We start from the raw sequence: 20,855 nt of genomic DNA on the forward strand, positions 1-20,855 counted from the left end.
CTGGGTGTTGTGCAAGGAGAAAGGATTAGTTGGCAATCTAATTATGGGAGAATCCTTGGCGATGAGTGACCATGACAGAATTTTTATCAAGGTGGATAGTGAGGTAGTTGATTCTGAGATTAGGGCCCTGAATCTCAATAAAGGTAACTATGATGATATGAGACAGGAGTTGGCTATGATGGACACGAAAACATTACTGAAAGGAAGGACAGTGGACAGGCAATACCAGGAATGCATAGATGAACGCGAAAAGTTGTTTATGCCTATTTGCCGCAAAAGTAGAAAAGGAACGGTGGCTAAACCATGGCTAAGGGAAATTAGAGATAGTATTAGATTCAAAGAAGAGGCATGCACATTAGCAAGAAAAAGCAATAGACCCGAGGATTGGAAATTCAGCAAAGGTGGACCAAGGGATTAACAAGGGGAAATATGAAAGTAAGCTAGCGGGGAACATAAAAACTGACTTTAAAAGTCTCTGTACTTATGTAAAGAGAAAAAGATTGATTAAAATGAATGTAGGCCCTTTGCAATCAGAAACGAGGGAATTCATAATGGGGAACAAAGAAATGACTGAGGAACTAAAATTCATACTTTGCTTCGGTCTTCACAAAGGAAGACATGACTAATATACTGGAATGTTCCGAGTAACACAAGTTTTAGTGAGGAGCTGAATGAAATTAGTATTAGTACAGAAATGGTATTGGGGAAATTAATGGGACTAAAGGTGAATAAATCTCCAGGGCCTGATAATCTTCATCCCGTACTGAAGGAAGTGGCCTAGAAATAGTAGATCCACTGATGATAATTTGCTGAAATTCTTTGGATTCAGGAATGGTTCCTACAGATTGGAGGGTAGCTAATATAACCCTGCTATTCAAAAAGGGAGGCAAGAGAAAACAACAAGACCAGTGAGCCTAAAGTTGGTAGTAGGGAAGTTGCGAGAGTCCATTATCAAGGATTTCATCTCACAGCATTTTGAAAACAGTGGTGTAATCAGACAAAGTCAGCTTAGTTTTACAAAAGGGAAATCACGTTTGACAAATCAACGAGAATTATTTGCAGATGTAACTAATAGAGCTGACCAGGGAGAGCCAACGGATGGGGTTTATTTAAACTTTCAGAAGGCTTTCGACAAAAACTCACATAGCAGATTACCATGTAAAGTTAAAGCGCATGGTGTCTTGAGATGGATCGAAAGCTGGTCAGCAGTCAAAGCAAAAAATTGGAAAAATGGGTCGTTTTCCGATTGGCAGGCAGTGACTAATGGGGTACCACAGGGATCTGTGCTAGGACCCCAACTGTTCACATTATATATTAATGATTTGGACAAGGGAAGCAAATGCATTTTCTACAAACTTGCAGATGATACAAAGTTGGCTGGGTGAGCTGTGAGGAGGATGCAGAGATGCTTCAGCAGGATTTGGGCAGGCTGAGTGAGTGGGCAGGTGCAGTACCATGTGGATAAATGTGAAGTTATCCGCTTCGGTAGCAGAAATAGGAAGGCACATCAATATTTAAATGGGTGTAAATCGAGAGAGGTGGATACTTAGCAAGACCTTGGTGTCCTCATGCATCAGTCACTGAAAGTAAGTGCGTAGATACAGCAGGTAGTAAAGAAGGCAAATGGTATGTTGGCCTTCATAGACAGGATTTGAGTATAGGAATCGGGATGTTTTACTGTAACTGGCTGACCTTTGGGACCCATGCCAGCCGACCTATGCAACCCACACTGGCTAACCTTCGCAACCCACCTATTTTGCTTACCTTTAAATGGGACAGGTCAGCCTGCTTGGTTCTCTCGACCTCACTTGCTTTGTCATTCAATGTTACATTTCTGCTAAGGACTTTAGCTGATGGTTTAAGTTCTCATTGCATACTTTGAAAAAAATCAAAGCGCAGCACTGTGCCGCAGTGGACCCGGGTTCGATCCCAGCCCTGGGTCACTGTCCATGTGGAGTTTGCACATTCCCTTAATGGGAAAAAAAGAATTGGTTACTCTAAAATTAAAAATTTAAATCAAGAAGTTTGTCCTTGAACTCGCCATGCTTAGTTTTCAAATGCCTTTGAAGTTTTGAGGGTTTTAACCTTTTATTTTCCAGTGCTTCCCTGCATATAACACACATGGCCTTTACATCCTGATTTGCATTGGCAAAAAACTAACAATCCAAAACCATAAGAAATCTTTCTTTGATCCCAATTTCAGTTTTGTCTTAATGGGTTGTGCACCAGAGGCCCTGGAGCTCTGGAGATAGCTCACACCAGCACTGTTTTGGCCTGCTGTAGACTCTCCTGTGAATCTCTCTCCAGCAGATTCGATTGAGAGATCCTGGCCTGTTTGTGACTCTGACTCTCTCTTCCATATTCTATAATAATCAATCTTCAGTTATTCACACAGTCCTGTTGCTTGCTTGCAGCTACAAAAGTGCGGAATCGCTCCTTCGTGATTTTGAGTCCAGAGCTCAGACCTCCAGCACATGTGCCGTCAGTATACGTGATGGGACGCATGACCTGCCCCCTGCCTCTGCTTCTGGTGGGAAGACTCCAACGTTTGCATTTAAAGGTCGGTTGCGACCGACATACTGAAAAGCCGGTAACGGCCATTGGGTGTTTCTCCTGTGATCGGGAATGCCGCGACCGATTGCTCTGCAATTCCCCCAACACCTGCGGGTTGAGACTCTTTTGAAAAACCTTGGAAAAGAGGATCAACAAAAGCAGGATAACAGAAAAGAGGTATGGAAAAATTAGAAAGGGTTTGAGAATGGAAATTGCACCATCACCAAAGGGTATTGTTTGTGATATCAGTGAGGACTATTGTGGTGATGTGGCACGGAGGGAATTTGATTAAGGTGCTGCTCGGTAAAAAGGCTTCAATAAGAGGCAAGTTTCAGTCAAAGCCAGAATATCAATGCAATAATCCACAATGGAGTCGAGGAAATACTTCTCATTTGAACATACAGGTAACCTTTTGTACTAGCATCATGAGGAATATACCACCTTGTAAGGTATACCTGGTTTGATGTAGTTATGCCCTTCCACACTCCAGGGTTGATCTCCTGATCTGACTATCATGGAACAAGGGATGCAACAGACCATGATGTTAGACTGTGGTGGTATACAATTTGCTGATGGACAATTGTATTTCATGGATACCCAGGTTTGAACTGCTGGAGCTGTCCCTAGTCTGTTCAGCAGCAGTTGCTCTACACTATGATGGAGTGTCGGAATGATAGAAACATAACTTTATCTTCAGAGGGATTGTACCATGCTTCTGTCAATTCCACCATGGACAGAGATGTGTGCAACCAAGTAGGTTTGTAAGAGAGAAATGTACAATGTTAGTTCCTGCAAGTTTACTCACTGCCTGATATAGACCCAGACTGGCAGCCTTATCCTCCTAGACTGCCAGCTTAGTCAGTGGTAAGAGCCACTCTTGGTGGTGGGCACTGAGGACTCCCACCCGGAGTACTTTGCTTCCTTTGGGGTTTCCTCCAAATGATGTTCAACATGGAGGAGCTGCTGATTAGCAAGAGGTTTTATTGACATTGTTAGACCTGAAACCATGCATTTCAGTAAATGTTAGAAGACAGGAACATCCTGACCTGACTATATCACTGTAACTCTGCCGGTCCACGCAAGAGTCTGGGAGGTAGGCCAATGGACAAGATTCAGGTAGGAAGACAAATACTTGACTAGATCTTAAAGTCAAGTCTGCATAATTAGACAACAGCTGTTGAAGAGGAGGAGGCATCTTAAGGTTTTATAGGTCTTACTTATCTTGTGGGATGTTTGGTTCTTTACCAATAATTTTGCCTAAACTTTTCTTCATATTGAAAACCATAGTAATTGCCAACAATTTGGTGGTTCGCCGAATTACTTCAGGTGGCATTAAGTCAAACACGTTGTGCTGGGCTGGAGTTTTTCCCCTTCACTGGTGACCCAGTGGCATTTTAACGTTCATTCCGAAACTTCCAGAGATAATTTGTGGGTTACCACCAGAAAAGAAAATGCTAGGATTTGAACTCATGGCCCCTGGTTTGCTCGCACAGTATTACAACTACTAGGCTACCAAACCACAAGGCACTGGTTGCAGTGCCGTTGAATCCGGGGCTGCTGCAGGGAGTAGTGTTTCGGCAAACACACATTTGTGTGAATTACTATCAGAGGATCATTTCACTGATAAATCTCTGGATCAGATAATGCTAGCAAATGAATTGCCATCTGCAGATATATCTCTCTCCATGTTCTGAAACTGTACCTGGCGTTTCCTTAATTCTACATCATTCTCCATTTGGTGACCTGCATTTATTGTGACAATTGGTTGTTGGCACAAAGACAAAGGTTGCAGACAACAATGTACAATGCTCAATGATTTTAATTGCTTTCTCCTGTTGGCAACCATACTGATAAACTTAAATTAGCTAAGGGCGGAATAGGGCTTTCATATTACTCCCCCGCCCTAATCCCGTCACTATCAAAGCTCCAGGTGGACACTAGGATGATGTATTGGAAGACAAGCAGCTCTATTATACTTTACCTCAATAAGGGAGCAGTGCTTTTGGCAGATGGGTAAAGGGGAAAAAATTAGCAATAGGGAAACTATTTACTGAGGATAACAATGTGAAAAATCAATATAATCCTGACAATAAGTAAGACTAAGATTGACAGCGATGACCAAATTCAATGGTAGATAATTAAAATACATGTAGAAACCTAATCAAAATATGAACCATATGACTCTGTAGAGAGTGGAGAAGTTCTTTGGCTACAAAGTTCGTGGTGGCCTTTCACAATAAAGCTGTGTGTATTAAACACTGTTCCTGACAGTCTTAAGTGGCCCATCCAGTTAGGTTGTAAATTATTATTGTTACTTCCATTTTTAATGATGTGATTGTCAAAGACTGAAAGTGCCGACAATGACCAGAGATAGGAACAGGTTATTCCACCAAGCATCCAAAATACTGATTCAATCTTCTGCAAGTTTCAATAAACAATGTTGTAGATCATTTGTTTTTGTGATGTTGATAGAGGCATAAATATTGGCCAGGACGACTTCCGGAGGCGACCATGGAGTTAGCGGTCGCACATTTGATGGCTCCCACTCGTGGTGGACTTTTTGGACCTTTTCCCAGACTCACAGCAGAGCTGAATGATTGTAGAAGGTGCAGGAGCAATGGAGGAAGAGAGTATCCCACCGGTTTATGGATTTGTGGACCAAAAGTGGTCGAAAAAGAAGGGAACAATTGTTGAAAGCTGGTGTGTTGCCTGCGTCGCAGGGGAAGGTGGCGGAGGGTCAGGGACCAAGCTTGCCGGCCCAGTGGTTGACGGATCGGCTAGTGAGCTACCTCCACGAGACGTTTGCCCAGCAGAGGAAGGAGAACTTGGATGACCTGGCCAGGGTGGTGGATCCCATAAAGGCGGGGATCGACCACATGGAAATGAGGTTGGAGACCCAGGGTCAGGGGATCCGGATGGTGGAGGAGGCAGTGGGGGAGCATGAGGAGCAGCTTGCTTCAATGGCTGCAGAGGTGGGGTTGATGAGAGATCAACAGAAGAGGCTGCAGGACAAGGCGGAGGATTTAGAGAATAGATCACGCAGACAGGACTTGATTATCGTGGGTCTGCCGGGGGCAGTGCGGGAGCGGACGTCAGTGCACGTGTGGCACGGATGTTCGAGAAGCTAGGTGAAGGAGTGTTTGCTCGGCCCTTGGAGGCGGACCGGGTGAACAGGGCACTTATGAGGAAGCCGCAGCGAAATGAGCTGCCGAGGGCGATGGTAGTGCGATTGCACCGGTTCCTGGATACGGAACGGATTTTGAGGTGGGCCAGGTAGACGAAGCGCTGTACATGTGAAGGCAGCGAGCTGCCCGTCTACCAGAACCTGGGTGCGGAGCTGGCCAAAGGGCGAGCTTCAACAAGGTGAAGTCGGCCCTCTTTAAGAAGGGGGTGAAGTTCCTACACCTACACAAAGTGCACCTACACAAAGTGTATTCCTGGATTGACTTTTTCATTAGAGACAGGAAGTTGTTGGCGGGATGCTGGATGTTGAGTACTCGGTGATAGCAGTGTCGGATCACGTCCCGCACTGGGTAGATTTACGGGTGAGCCGGGGGGGGGGGGGGGGGGGGGGGGAGGGGGGGGGGGGGGGGGGGAGTGGGGGGGGGGGGGGGGGGGGGGGCGCATGGAGATAGGTGGGGGGTGTTTAGCGGGGGAGGGGTGGGATTATATCGAGAAGTGCGGGGGTAAGGAGGCCATTCGGAGATGTGGAGATAAACGATACGGGGGGAGGTCTCGGCAGCTACGGTAAGGGAGGCGCTGAAGGCAGTGGTGAGAGGGGAGTTTATCTCGATACGGGCACACGGAGAAGGTGGAGCGGGATTACTGAGGGAGATCCTCCAGGTAGGCAGGAGGTACTTGGAGGCACGGTGTACGAATATGGGGAGAAGGCTAGTAGGATGCTAGCACATCAGCTAAGAAAACAGGAGGCAGCAGGGAGATAGGGAAAGTGAAGGATTGAGTGGGGAATACGATCTTGGACCCGGTGGGGGTGAATTGGGTGTTTAGGGACTTTTACAGCAGGTTATACAAGTCGGAACACCCAACCGGGATGGAGGGGATGAGGCAGTTTTGAGGTACTGGAGTTTCTGGAGATGGAGGAAGACCTGGTGGAGGGCCTAGTGGCCCCAATTGGTCTGTTTGAAGTAGTGGAGGGGCTGGAGGCTGTGCAGTCGGGCAAGGCCCTGGGACCGGACGGCTACCTGGTGGAGATTTATAAAAGCTTTTCAGGACTGCTGGGGCCCTTGCTGGTAAGAACATTCAATGAGGCTGGAGAGCTAGGGATACTCCCCCCAACGGTGTCACAAGCCTCGATCTCTCTCATCCTGAAGCGGGATAAGGACCCGAAACAATGTGGGTCGTATAAGTCAGTCTCCCTTCGAAATGTAGACACCAAGCTGATGACAAAGATCTTGGCCTTGAGGAAAGAGGATTGTGCGCCATGGGTGATAGGGGAGGCAGTTAACAGCTAACATCAGAAGGCAGCTAAATGTGATTATGATGTCACTCCCCCCCCCCCCCCCCCCAGACCGAGGGAAGGGAGGTGGAGGTCGCCGTGGATGCGGAAAAGGCCTTTGATCGGGTGGAGTGAGAATATCGGTGGGAAATCCTGGTGCACTTTGGGTATTCTTTTGTGGACTCGGTCCGGCTGATGTACCAGGCACCGGTGGAGAGCGCGCAGACGAACCGAGTGAGCCTGGATTATTTTGGTCCACCAAGAACGAGGCAGGGATGTCCACTCTCCCCACTGTTGTTTGCCTAGGCTACAGAGCCACAGCGATGGCATTGAGAGTGTCGAAGGACTGGCAGGGGATAGTGCGGGGGTGGGGGGTGGAGCACAGGGTCTCGTTTTATGCGGACGGCCTACCTTTGTATATTTCTGACCCGCTGAGGAGAGATTATGGGGATCCCAGGGGAATTCAGCCGGTTTTCAGGGTACTAATTGAATATGGGCAAAAGCGAGGTCTTTGCAATTCAGGCAAGGGCGCCAGAGAGGAGATTGGGGTGGGGGGAGGAAGATGCTGTTTAAGGTGGTGGGAGGGAGTTTTCGGTATTTGGGTATCCAGGTGGTGTGGGAGTAGCTACAGAAGCTGAATTAGTCTTGGTTGGTGGGGCAGATGAAGGAGGACTTTAGAAGATGGGATATGCTCCTGTTGTCACTGGCGGGGAGGGTGCAGATGACTGTTCTCCCAGGTTTCTGTTGTATTTCAGTGCCTATTTTTATCCCAAAGGCATTTTTTAGGAGGGTGAACATGGTGATCTCTGGATTTGTATGAGGGCGCAAAACCCCACGGGTAAAGAAGGTGCTCCTGGAGCGGGGTCGGGGGGCCTTGGCTGGCCCGACTGAATTTCAGGAACTACTATTGGGCTGCGAGCATAGCAATGACGAGGAAGTGGGTGGTGGGGGAGCGGTCGGTGTGGGAGCAGGTGGAGGCAGTATCACGTAGGGGCACAAGTTTAGGGGCACAAGTAACGGCACCTCTGCTGTTCTCGCTGGCACAGTACTCCCCAAGCTCGGTGGTGGCAGCGTTGAGGGTGTGGGGACAGTGGTGAAAGTATATGAGAGTGGAGGGAGCATTTGTTTGAGCACCAATTAGTGGCAATCACTGGTTTATGCCGGGGGAGGGGGGGCTAGATGGGGTGTTTCGGAGGTGGCAGCAAGATGGGATTGAGCGGTTAAGGGACCTGTTTATTGACGGCAGCTTTCCGTGCTTGGAGGAGTTTGAGCTGCCTGGTGGGAATGGGTTCCGCTACCTGCAAGTGAGAAACTTTGCACGGAGGCAGGTTTCGACCTTTCCGCTTATACCTCCTCAGGGGATACAGGACAAGGTAGTGTCGAAAACAGGAGGGGGGTGGGGGGGCGGGGCAGGGAAGGTCTCGGAAATTTATGAAGAGCTCATGGAATGGGAGGAAACCCCGATAGGGGAGGTAAAGCAAAAATGGGAGAAAGAGTTGGGCAAGGAGTTAGAGGTGGGACAGTGGAGGATGCCTTGAGTAGGGTTAACGCAACCTCGTCATTTGCCAGGCTTAGCCTGATACAATTCAAGGTGGTCCACAGGGTGCATATGACTGTGGCCCATATGAGCAGGTTCTTTGAAGGGGGGGGGAGAGAGAGAGAGAGAGAGAGAGCGAGAGCGAGAGCGAGAGCGCGAGAGAGAGAGAGAGAGCGAGAGAGAGAGCGCGAGCGAGAGGATAGGTGTGGACACCATGCAGGAGGACTCCCGAATCATGTCCACATGTTTTGGGCATGTCCGAAGCATAGGGGATTCTAGCAAGGATTTTCCGATGTCATGTCCACGGTATTAAAGGTACGGGTGTTCCCCGGGCAGCACTGTGGCACAGTGGTTAGCAATGGGAGTACGGCGCTGAGGGTCCAGGTTCAAATCCCATCCCTGGGTCACTGTCCGTGTGACGTTTCCATATTCTCCTGTGCCTGCGTGGGTTTCACCCCCACAACCCAAAGGTGTGCAGGCTAGGTGGATTGGCCATGATAAATTGTCCCTTAATTGGAAATAAAATAATTGGGTACTCTAAATTTATAAAAACACAAGGTACGGGTGGTTCAGATTCCAGAGTTGGCGATATTTGGTGTGTCGGGAGTCCAGAAGGTGAGAGAGGCTGATGTATTGGCCTTTGCCTCCTTGGTAGCCCAGAGACGGATCTCATTGGTGTGGAGGGACTCGGAACCCCAAAAATCAGGGGTATCGGTCAGTGACATGGCCAGGTTTCCCAGGCTCGAGAAGATCAAGAGGATCGATGCTAGGGTTTGCCCGGAGGTGGCTGACGTTTATTGACTTTTTGGGGGGAAATTAAGCTGTCAGCAGATACAAAGGGGGGCAGGGGCGTTGGTTGAAGCTGGAAATAGTTAGTGGGAAAGGGGCACTGTATATGTAACATGATGGCTAGGTCTGGTTGTTGGTTGGTTGGGTGTTATTTACTTTGTTGTTTTTCCTCTTGAAAATGGTTGTTAAAAATTATAAATGCTTTAAGAAAAATATCTTTAAAAAAATATATTGACCAGGACACCAGGGATAACTCTCCTGCTCCCGTTTGAAATAGTGCGTGGGATCTTTTATCTCTACCCGAGGGGGTAGGCGAGGTCTCAGCACAAGGCAGAGTTTTACAACACAAATAAAAGAAGCCCTTCGACTCATTATGCCTTGGTTTACTGTCTAGTGGCGAACTGGAGGTTCAGCTGATATTTATGTATTCAGTTTCTGGAGTCGGACTTGAACCCTGAACCCAAAGAGAATAAGTGTATTCCAATCACTCAAGGATGTGATTTCAATACAATTACTGCTCTTTGATATGGTTGATGTTTGTAAACATTGGAGTTTCAGCACTTGGAGGCACTCAGCCATGCAGGGAGATGAATGAATCAAAGCAGCAACTGTTTTGTGGTAGCTATCAATCATAGCCCACTACTAGAAATAAACGACCAGCAGCAGCTAATAGATCGGAGGGTTTTAAACACGGGTCACTGCTGTTCTCCTTCTGGGAATGGTACAGTGGAGTTTCCAGGTAAGCGTTACAGCTGTATTTTTTTCACTGCCACTGTCTGGACTGCCCTCTAGCTTCCAGACAGGGATTTATTTTCTGAAGGGAGGATCCCTTTTGTCAGGGAACGCCCCAGATGGACTTGGGGACAACTCCCGAGGGCAACCACATCAGGCTCACGTCTAGTGAGACTGTAGTAATCCCCGCCCCTGTGATTACTTGCACAGGGGACCGGAGAATCACGGAGAACGAGAATAGAACACTAAATGGATGCAAATAGGACAAGGCCAATTTGCATTTGTTTGTATCCTGCTGGCGCTCGGGCGTGAACCTCAATGCTGCCACCAGTAGGTGGCCAGAGCATCGCGTTTGGATCAGCGCCAACCGATGCCGATTTTTTGATTCTCTGCCGCATCGGTGAACCTGCTAGTGGCGGCGGAGAATCGAGGCCAGAGGGAGAGAGACACACAGAGAAATGTTATGCTTTCATTCTATGATGCAACAATGTTCTTTCAATTTTGCAACAAAGTACAGGTGATCTTCTATCTCCTTTGATGACTTCAACAAGCAGCCATGACAAATCATGGCTTTGAATTGCATTACATTGTATACATCAGGAACATAAATTAGACTCAGTAAAAAGATTCAACTGGAGTGGACTTGAAAATAAATGGGGGTTCATGTATTCAGCTATATTCTGTTTTACTAGATCAGCCATTCATAACCAAAATGATTTTTTGGGGGTTAAACAGGTTTTATTTGCATTGGCATTTAAGGTAAGTGATTAAGTGAACAGCTGTTTAATTTTCAGAAGCTGTCACGACACTTGCATGTTTTAGGACATAAAAAAAGACTCAAAAAACAAACTGAACTAAAAATGACATTGTCCATGTGAGAAATTCTAGCATTTTCCATTTTGACAACTGGATGCCCCTTCTCATCAAGGAAGCGAATGGGCTGGTTTAGCTCAGTGGGCAATACAGCTGGTTTGTGATTCAGAACAAGGCCAGCAGTGGGGTTTCAATGCCCGTGTACCAGCTCACCCAAACAGGGGCCGGAATCTGGCGATCAGGGCTTTTCACAATAACTTCATACTTGTGACAATCAACGGTTATTATTGTTATTATTATAATTCCAATACAATACAAGGACAGGTCAGAGGCAGTCCTGTGGCGATTACCTCACTTCAGACTCCCCAAAGCCTGTCCACCATCTACAAGGCACAAATCAGGATTGTAATAGAATGAGTGCAGCTCCAACAATACTCAAAGCTTGACATTATCCAGGACAAAGCAGTCCAAATGATTGGCACCCCATCTACATTCACTCCCTCCACCAGTGGCTCACAGTGGCAGCAGTGTGCACCATCTACAAGATATACTGCAGGAACTCACCAAAGCACCCAAGACAACACCTTCCAAACCCACAATCACCACAACCTAGAAGGACATGGGCAGCAGAAGCATGGGACCACCACCACCTGACAGACCCCTTCAAGCCACTCACCATCCTGACTTACTGCCAATCCTTCACTGTTGCTGGGTCAAAATTCTAGTACATTCTCCCCAACAGAACTGTGGGTGTATCTATACCACAAAGATTATCATAGAATTTACAGTGCAGAAGGAGGCCATTCAGCCCATCGAGTCTGCACTGGCTCTTGGAAAGAGCACCCTACCCAAAGTCAACACCTCCACCCTACCCCATAACCCAGTAACCCCACCCAACTGGACTGCAGCGATTCAAGAAGGCAGTTCACTATCACCTTCTCGAGGGCAGTTAGGGATGGGCAATCTGCCCACATCTCGTAAATGATTTATTTTCAAATCACTAGGATTTAGACTACTAGCACACTGGTTGGTGGGTGCATGATTACAGAGTCACATTGATTCTTACAGAAGCACTGAATATCTTTAATGCAAAGAAAAATATTACCTGTCAGGGTGTACGGTTTTTTTTCTATTTTCCCAATTAAGGAGCGATTTAGAGTGGCTAATCCCCCTACCCTACACATCTTTGGGTTCTGGTGCGAGACCCATTCAGACACAGGGAGAACATGCATACATCACATGGACAGTGACCTGGGGCCAGGATCAAACCAATGCGCCACCGTGCCACCCTCTAGGGTGCAAAGTTATGGCAAAACACAGAGCAAGTTGAAATTACAATTCAACATAATCGACGAACAACATTAATGTGTTCAAGTTCAAATTTCCCGCTTTCACACTTCACCAACTTAAGGTAATAGTGGCTGGAATTCTCCGGCCATTAGGATTCTCTTTTCCCACTGGCAGCGCACCTCCGCCTGTTGGGTGGCTTCAATGTAAAATCCGATTGACAAGTGGCGGGAAGAGAGAATCCCGCCGCCAGCGAATGGCACGCGCTGAGAAACATACGGCTGGGACACTGGAGAATCCCGCCCAGTACTTCTCAAAAATTATCAAGTGTCCAGAACAAGTATCACTTCTAATAGCCTAAAGCAGAGGTTCTCAAACTCTACTTACTGCGTACTCTCTTCCAGATCTTCCAACAGCCCACATACAGATCATAGACTTCCTACAGTGCAGAAGGAGGCCACTCGGCCCATCATGTTTGCATCAACCCTTCGAAAGACGACCCTACCCAGGCCCAAACCCCACCCGATTCCTGCACCTCCACCCTAAGGGGCAATTTAGCATGGCCAATCTGCCTAACCTGCACATCTTTGGACGATGGGAGGAAACCGGAGCACCCGGAGAAAACCCAAGCAGACACAGGGAGAATGTGTGTGTGGAGTTTGCACAGTCATAGACACCAGAGGTCAGAATTGAACCCGGGTCCCGGCACTGTGAAGCAGCTGTGCTAACCACTGTGCCACCATGCTGCCCCAGACAGCAAACAGTTTTACAATTTTAACCCCTTTAATGTCCAGGTGCTGTGTAGATATGTAAATTATAGTACTCATGTTGAATCTACACAATGGTTTAATAGTAATATTTGCCATTAATATGGCAGATTAGGTCATTTGAGCATAGGTGCATAATATTTGGAAAGCTAGTGAGATAGTTTGAGTCTTAAGTTATTTTCTACACAAAAGGTACTGACGAGAGTTTGATTTCATTTGTGGCTATTGATTTCATTTGTGGCTAATGAAAATCCATCTTCTCAGATAAGCTGTAGAAAATGGTTTGAAATCTGATAGTCCTGTCTGGCATCTCAGGAAACACTGCACTCATTTGGACCTAAAACATTCTAGAAAATATAACTATTGTACACAACTGAAATAGAAAGCCTGACTTAGTTCAGAGCTCAGTTAGATTCAACAAACAGGTGCCGGGCAACTGAAAGCAAAGTGGTGTATGATGCTTGTAGCTGAGGGCTTGTACATCATTGTCTCTGTGTATCTGTGTTCCTATTGTTACATCCTGAAGTAAATTAACTAGGCAATAAACTTCCAAAGTTTTACAACTTTGGTCGAATAGCCCATTACAAAATGCAATAAACAAATATGTAACTATAATTCACTAAATCATTAAACAGAGGTCCTATCTGCCCTCTCAGGCGGATGCAAAAGCTATCACGGCACTATTTTTAAAGCATTATCCCCAGTGTCCTGGTTATTATCTCTCAATCAACATCACATTATTAGTTGGCTGCGTTCTGGAGCTTCCCGTGCAAATTGGTTGCTGAATTACAACAGTGACCACAGTTCAAAAGCACTTCATAAAAGTACATTTGCAAAAGTAAACATACATTGAAAATAGAAGCAGAAGGAGGCCATTTGGCCCTTCGAGCCTGCTCTGCCATTCATTATGATCATGGCTGATTATAGAGTTCAATACCCTGATTTCCCTTCCCCTCGGCCGAGATCCCTTTAGCTCGAAGAGCTACATCTAATTCCTTCTTGAAATCATACAATGCTTTCGCCTCAATCACTGTTTGTGGTAGTGAATTCTTCACCTCAGTCCTAAAAGGTTTACCCCCTTGTCCTCAAACTATGACCCCTAGTTCTGGACTCCCCCAACATCAGGATCACTCTTTCTGAATCTACCTTGTCTAATCCTGTCAGAATTTTATAAGTTTCTATGAGATCCCCCCCCCATTCTTCTAAACTAAAGCACCGAGATGTTCCGTGGCCACGATAGCTGCCATATAAATGCAAGGTTTTGTTCTTTTTGCTGAGACAACTTCTCCCATCTTTCCCCAAAATATGGCTTGTGCACCTATACTGCAGTTTGAGAACCCCTGTTCAACATGATGCAAGTTACGCACATAATCATCGCACAGAGACTTCAATGTCACCACAAAGTAGTTTCTGCTCCACTAGAATGTGGATACTGGTGCGCCAAGAGGGCTAACAGCATTTGTATCACATTGAACTGGAGTTAAGCATATCAAATAATAGGGACAATGATTTGACACCCAAACTGCAGTCTACATTCAGGAAAGGAAAACGAGAGATTGGTCTTTACAAAATACTATCAGCATATAATATAATTTGATCGAGCTCCCCCATTCTACAGCTAAAAGATCACAATGAAAGAGTTTATTTGCCCAATTAAATTCTGTACTTCCCGATAAGAGAATTTTAAATATCAAGCCTGTTCGTCTGACAAATACACTCTCAAGCATCTTGTTGGCATTGTACAGATGTTCTGCAGTGTCTAGCAGCTTCACACATCAAATCCAACAAACTCAGCCGAGGTTGTCAAGGTGGCAGCATTGATTAGCTGGTGCCAATGCAAGTCCGGAGTGTAAGAGCACAAAGTATTTGATTTTACTTCAGCCTTGCCTTAGTTAGAAGGTTCAAGCTCCACTCCTGAAGATTAATCATATAAATGTAGGCAGGGTCCTCATTGTTGTACTGAAGAAATGCTGCACCGCTGGAGAGGCTGTCTTTTGAATCAAAGATTAAATGAATTTCCCTTCTGTCCTTACTTGGATGTAAAAGGTCTTGTGGCACTATTCAAAAAGGAAATTTCACAATAAAGTGATCAACAGTGATCCCCCAACCAGAAGTATTAAATGTATTTATATGATCATTAAAATTTTATTATTTTTTTTTTATAAACAGTACCCAAATAATTTTTCCAGTTGGGCAATTTAGCGTGGCCAATTCACCTAGCCTGCACATCTTTTGGGTTGTCAGGGTGAAACCCAGGCAAACACGTGGAAAACGTGCAAACTCCACACAACAGTGACCCAGAGCCGGGATTGAACCTGGGACCTGGGACCTTGGCGCCGTGAGGTAGCAATACTAACCACTGTGCCACCGTCCTGCCCTATACGATCATTTATTTCATTCCTGTTTGCACTATCTCCCTTTGCACAAATTATCTTCTGCTTTCCCTTATGTTTAATAGTATTTTGCTGGTTGCGAATTTTTTGTTTTTTTAAAACAATTTTTTTCCAATTAAGGGGCAATTTAATATGGCCAATGCACCTACCCTGCACATCTTTCGGGTTGTGGGGGTGAGACCTGTGCAGACACGAGAAGAATGTGCAAACTTCCCACAGATAGCGACTCGGGGCCAGGATCGAACCCGGGTGATTGACGGCGTGAGGTAGCAGTGCTAACCACTGCACTACTGTGCTATCTTTGAGGATATAAAAATGACCACGAATGTAAATTCCTTTTTTAATTAGTACCTCCATGAATTGGATAATCCTTAACTTAGTTCCCGGTGGGCAAAAGCCCACAATTCAGCGGTTAGATCAGTTTCACAAATTCTGTGGAAACAGAAAAGCTCATTCGTAACACCCTTTTCACTTTTAAGAGTTTAAGACACAGTGTTGCAGAACAAGAGTTTTACTCTGCAGCTGATCTTGATGTATCGGTTTGATCAGAGGGTATGGTACGTCCATTAATGCCAAAATATGTGTGACCCATCCCTAGCATTAACAAACATCCCTCACCTTGATAAAATTAATATTTTACAATTTTAAAAAAAAGGAGCAACATAGGAACCAGGATATTTCCTTTCCCTCCTCTACAATTCCTAATGAAATGAAAAGAAAATGAAAATCGCTTATTGTCACAAGTAGGCTTCAATGAAGTTACTGTGAAAAGCCCCTAGTCGCCACATTCCGGCGCCTGTTCGGGGAGGCTGGTACACTTTGGGGCAGCACGGTAGCATAGTGGTTAGCATCAATGCTTCACAGGTCCAGGGTCCCAGGTTCGGTTCCCGGCTGGGTCACTGTCTGCGCGGAGTCTGCACGTCCTCCCCGTGTGTGCGTGGGTTTCCTCCGGGTGCTCCGGTTTCCTCCCACAGTCCAAAGATGTGCGGGGTTAGGTGGATTGGCCATGCTAAATTGCCCGTAGTGTCCTAAAAAGTAAGGTTAAGGGGGAGTTGTTGGGTTACGGGTATAGGGTGGATACGTGAGTTTGAGTAGGGTGATCATTGCTCGGCACAACATCGAGGGCTGAAGGGCCTGTTCTGTGCTGTACTGTTCTAAATTCTAAATACACGCGGGACCAGAAAAGACCATTGCAGTCCTTCTGGCTGGCCCCAAAGTTCAATATGCACGACACTGCAATCTTGCAAATATCCGCTTATCAATTTGCCAGAAAACTATCCTGTTCACTTTTTAGACTGCGGACACATTTTGCCTTCACTGGGTCTATTTCACACATTCACCAATATCTGTGCGAGTTACTTAAATCTATTCACGTTCCTTCTACTGCGCTTGAGCATGTTCACCTGATCGCAAAGCCTTTCTTCAGCCAAATAGTTTGTTTGGGCGCAATTTTTCTCGGACCGTTAAGTCTTGCAAGCTTTGATAAAAAGGTCCCTATGCCTTCTGCTCTGTACTATAAACACTCCAAGTTTCCACAATCTCTTTTCATAACTCAGGTGTCGAATCCCAAGCACGAGCTCAGAGCTGCTTTTTTGTATCCTTCAAAAGTCAGGGTGACAGTGATCAGAACTGTACAGCATACCTCAACTGAAAAGTGTTAAAAACTATGTTTCTTAATGTAAAATAATTTATAAACACTTCCTATTTGCAAAATTATTTCTCAAATCAGGTGCTGCATCTTATGCAAAGAGAATCTAGATTTTGGTTAAGCCAAAAACATTTTATCTGACACAGATATACTGTAGCTGACAGTAGCTGCAAAATGGCACCCAACTTCACAGCACATGAATGACCAACCACTGGGTAAGGTGTAAACTAGAAAACAGCAAGGTTACGCCCCATTTTTAAATTCAGCTAAGATCTGATAAACCATACTCTATCCAAATACCGTGGGAGACTCTAACATGCATCTGTGGTTGCCAAGTACAACACTGGTTGAATAATAGGAAGAAGAATAATCTCAATGGATATTTTTCAGGCTGGAGGAAGGTTTTTTTTTAGAATTAGAACAGTACAGCACAGAACAGGCCCTTCGGCCCTCGATGTTGTGCCGAGCAATGATCACCCTACGCAAACCCACGTATCCACCCTATACCCGTAACCCAACAACCCCCCCCTTAACATTACTTTTTTAGGACACTACAGGCAATTTAGCATGGCCGATCCACCTAACCCGCACATCTTTGGACTGTGGGAGGAAACCGGAGCACCCGGAGGAAACCCACGCACACACGGGGAGGATGTGCAGACTCCGCACAGACAGTGACCCAGCGGGAATCAAACCTGGGACCTTGGAGCTGTGAAGCATTTATGCTAACCACCATGCTACCGTGCTGCCCATGGTGTCATGGTGTCCCCCAGGGTTCGGTATTGGGACCAGTGCTTTTCCTGATATATATTAGCGATCTAGATCTTGGTGTGCAGGGGACAATTTCTAAGTTTGTGGATGATACAAAACTTTGAAGTATTGTAATGGTGAAGAGGTAGTGTAGAACTTCAAAAGGACAGAAAAATTGGTGGAGTGGGCAGATAAAGTTCAATGCAGAGATGCGTGAGGTGATACATTTTGGTAGGAAGAACATGGAGGGGCATTATAAAATAAGGGGTAGAATTCTCAATGTGGTGCAGGAGCAGTAAGAACTGGGTGTATGCGTGTGTAGATTGTTGAAGGTGGCAGGAGAGAAAGAACAGTTAATAAAGCATACAGTATTCTGGGCTTTATTAACAGGGTCAGAGAGTACATGAGCAAGGGGGTTATGCTGAATTTATACAACACACCAGTTAGGCCTCAGTTGGAATATGGTGTTCAGTTCTGGGTGCCACACTATGAATGTCACCATAGGACCATAGGTTGCTGTCCCTTGAGAGAGTGAGCTGACTGGTGGTGGTTTAACCTGAAGGTCACCTCAGTTGAGAAGGCAGAGCCTTCATGAACCTCAGCCAGTAGGGGAATTGAATGCACGCTGTTGGTGGCATTCCACATCACAAACCAACCGTTCGGCCAGCTGAGCTAACAAGGATGTGAATGCATTGGAGAGAATGCAGAAGCGGTTTACAAGAATAGTTCCAGGGATGAAAGACTTCAGTTTTAACGATAGATTGGCGAGGTTGGGACTGTTCCCCTTGGACAAAAGGCTAAGAGGAGATTTAATAGAGGAGCTGGACAGAGTAGATAGGGAGAAATTGTTCCCACTCGTAAAAACATTAAAAAACAAAAAGAGGGCATAGATTTAATCTGATTTGCAAAAAAAAGGCCAACGTGATGTGAGAAAAAACTTCACAGCGAGCGGTTCAGGTCCAGAATGCACTGTCAGCAAGTGTGGTGGAAGCAGGTTCAATCAAGGCATTCAAGAGGGCATTAGATGTTTAGAAACAATGTGCAGGGTACAGGGAAAAAGTAGGAAGAATGCATTCAGTCATGATGCTCATTTGGGGAGCTGGTGCAAACACGATGGGCCAAATGCCTCCTTCTGCGCAGTCACAATTTTGTGAAATAACATTCCTTTTTGCCTGGGTACATCTCGGAACACTGGTGGAGTAAATCGACTCCCTCGGCTCTGGACAAAATTGAAGGAGATTCTTTGGTGAAGATGCAGCATAGAGGTTTTGTGTTATCGCGTCTGCTTGTTCAATAAGGATGAAGTCAAAAATGAACCTTCCTTCCAGAATTAATTATCTGATCTCAACTCACCAATTCATGAAAGAATATTTTCAAACAGACCATCTCTTCAGTAGATGGGAAAAAAGCCAAACTGAACCTAATTAAAGTAGAGAAAACAAAGATTCAGCTGGGTTCCAAATTCCCAGACTCTGTGACCGATTCACCAAACGCAAGTTATATTCCATCGGCCATATAACTCTAGCAATTTTCTTGGGCTGTATTTAATTCCTAAATATATACAATTCTTGCATCTGAACTATTCTTACAGTCACACCAGTGAAATATACCATAAGAGGACAATTTGGACCAACATTCAGAGAATTTCCCTGAATGCATGCTTATGGCCCTGCACTTATAAAGACATTAAGTAAAATTATGTTTATTGCTCTGAAAACTTGCCATCTGCCTGGAGCGCATATGCCAACATTCAGTGTTTCATGCGGACAGTCCATGTTTTCGTGAGGGAATCGGCACATCAGCATTTGCTGACAAAATACGGCACAAACTGATATTTCAGGCTAATTTGAATCATAAAAAATACTTTTCGAAAAGTGAGTAATTAATTACTTCAGACAAAATGCAACCACCTTTCAAAACTCGGTGTTTGATCCATTCTTGCTGGTCGATAGGCCTATCTGCCGAAGGAACAACTTGCCCATCAGCTGGCACTATCTTTTTGTTTCTCAAAATTTACGCATGGAAACTAAATCACAGGGATCCAAACCTCAATATTAGAATTATTTAATGGCACTCGTGACTTGACCCAGACAGTCCAGCTTATTCTTCAAACAGGTTTTCATTCAAGTTTGAACTCCATCCTTACATGCTCATGAATTTTAGAATACGCATAGGCTGCCCATGCAATTAACAATAATGCATTGCACTAACCAGAGGGAGTTCCTGTTTTATCAATAGAGAGAGAGATCTGTTATGATTCTAAACCTATTTTTATGAATATCCTATATTTGCATACTATTTTAATTTTTGCAGATCTGTTCTGAATCAAACAAAAAAGGAATGAAACACCAAAAAGCATTCAAATAGTGAGTAACTCCTAAATTCAGTGTGCTAAGATCGGATATCCTGCAGGAGTAGGACTGTCACTCATTTTTTTTTCGAGTACCCAATTATTTTTTTTCCAATTAAGGGGCAATTTAGCGTCGCCAATCCACCTAACCTGCACACCTTTGGGTCGTGGGGGTGAAACCCACGCAGACATGGGGAGAATGTGCAAACTCCACACAGACAGTGACCCAGGGCCGGAATGCGAACCCACGTCCTTAACTCTGCAGTCCCAGTAGTAGCCACTGCGCTACATGCCACCCTGGACTCAGTCACTCATGTAAATGTGCGTTGGGGGGGGGCAGCACGGTGGCACAGTGGTTAGCACTGCTGTCTCACGGCAGAGGTCCCAGGTTCAATCCTGGCTCTGGGTCACTGTCCGTGTGGCGTTTGCACATTCTCCTAGTGTTTGCGTGGGTTTCACCCCCACAACCAAACAATGTGCAGGGTAGGTGGATTGGCCAGGCTAAATTGCCCCTTAATTGAAAAAAACAAATTGGATACTCTTTTTATTTTTTAAAAGTGAATGTGCGTTGGGGTCTCCATGATCCAATTCATTAGGATAGAGGACAACAGATGATGTTGGGCTTTCTATGGTTTTATTTCCACAAGTCAGCTGACTTCATCTTGAGAAACAAGTAATACTGTAAAGACCAGTTTCACAAGCCAAAGAACCACTGTATATAACAATCTAAATATACAGTGAACCACATAAAGTGGAGATGTACATGTACTCAGAATACAA

At 45.4% G+C, this 20,855-nt stretch overlaps 1 protein-coding gene across 6 annotated transcripts in view; it reads right to left on the reverse strand.

The window, feature by feature from the left end:
- The window catches only part of rnf44 (ring finger protein 44), a 181,857-nt gene that overhangs the window by 82,452 nt on the left and 78,550 nt on the right, over positions 1–20,855 (reverse strand). The window contains exon 1 of one of the 6 annotated variants that reach the window (XM_038795623.1): positions 19,079–19,126. The exons of the other annotated variants lie outside the window; for them this stretch is intronic. Coding sequence (XP_038651551.1) covers positions 19,079–19,111 — 33 coding nt within the window. The 5' untranslated portion in view covers positions 19,112–19,126. Of the gene's footprint in view, positions 1–19,078; positions 19,127–20,855 lie in introns of those variants that run through there. 6 annotated transcript variants of the gene reach the window in all.

This window comes from Scyliorhinus canicula, chromosome 4 (genome assembly GCF_902713615.1).
Source record: "Scyliorhinus canicula chromosome 4, sScyCan1.1, whole genome shotgun sequence".
NCBI lineage: Eukaryota > Metazoa > Chordata > Chondrichthyes > Carcharhiniformes > Scyliorhinidae > Scyliorhinus > Scyliorhinus canicula.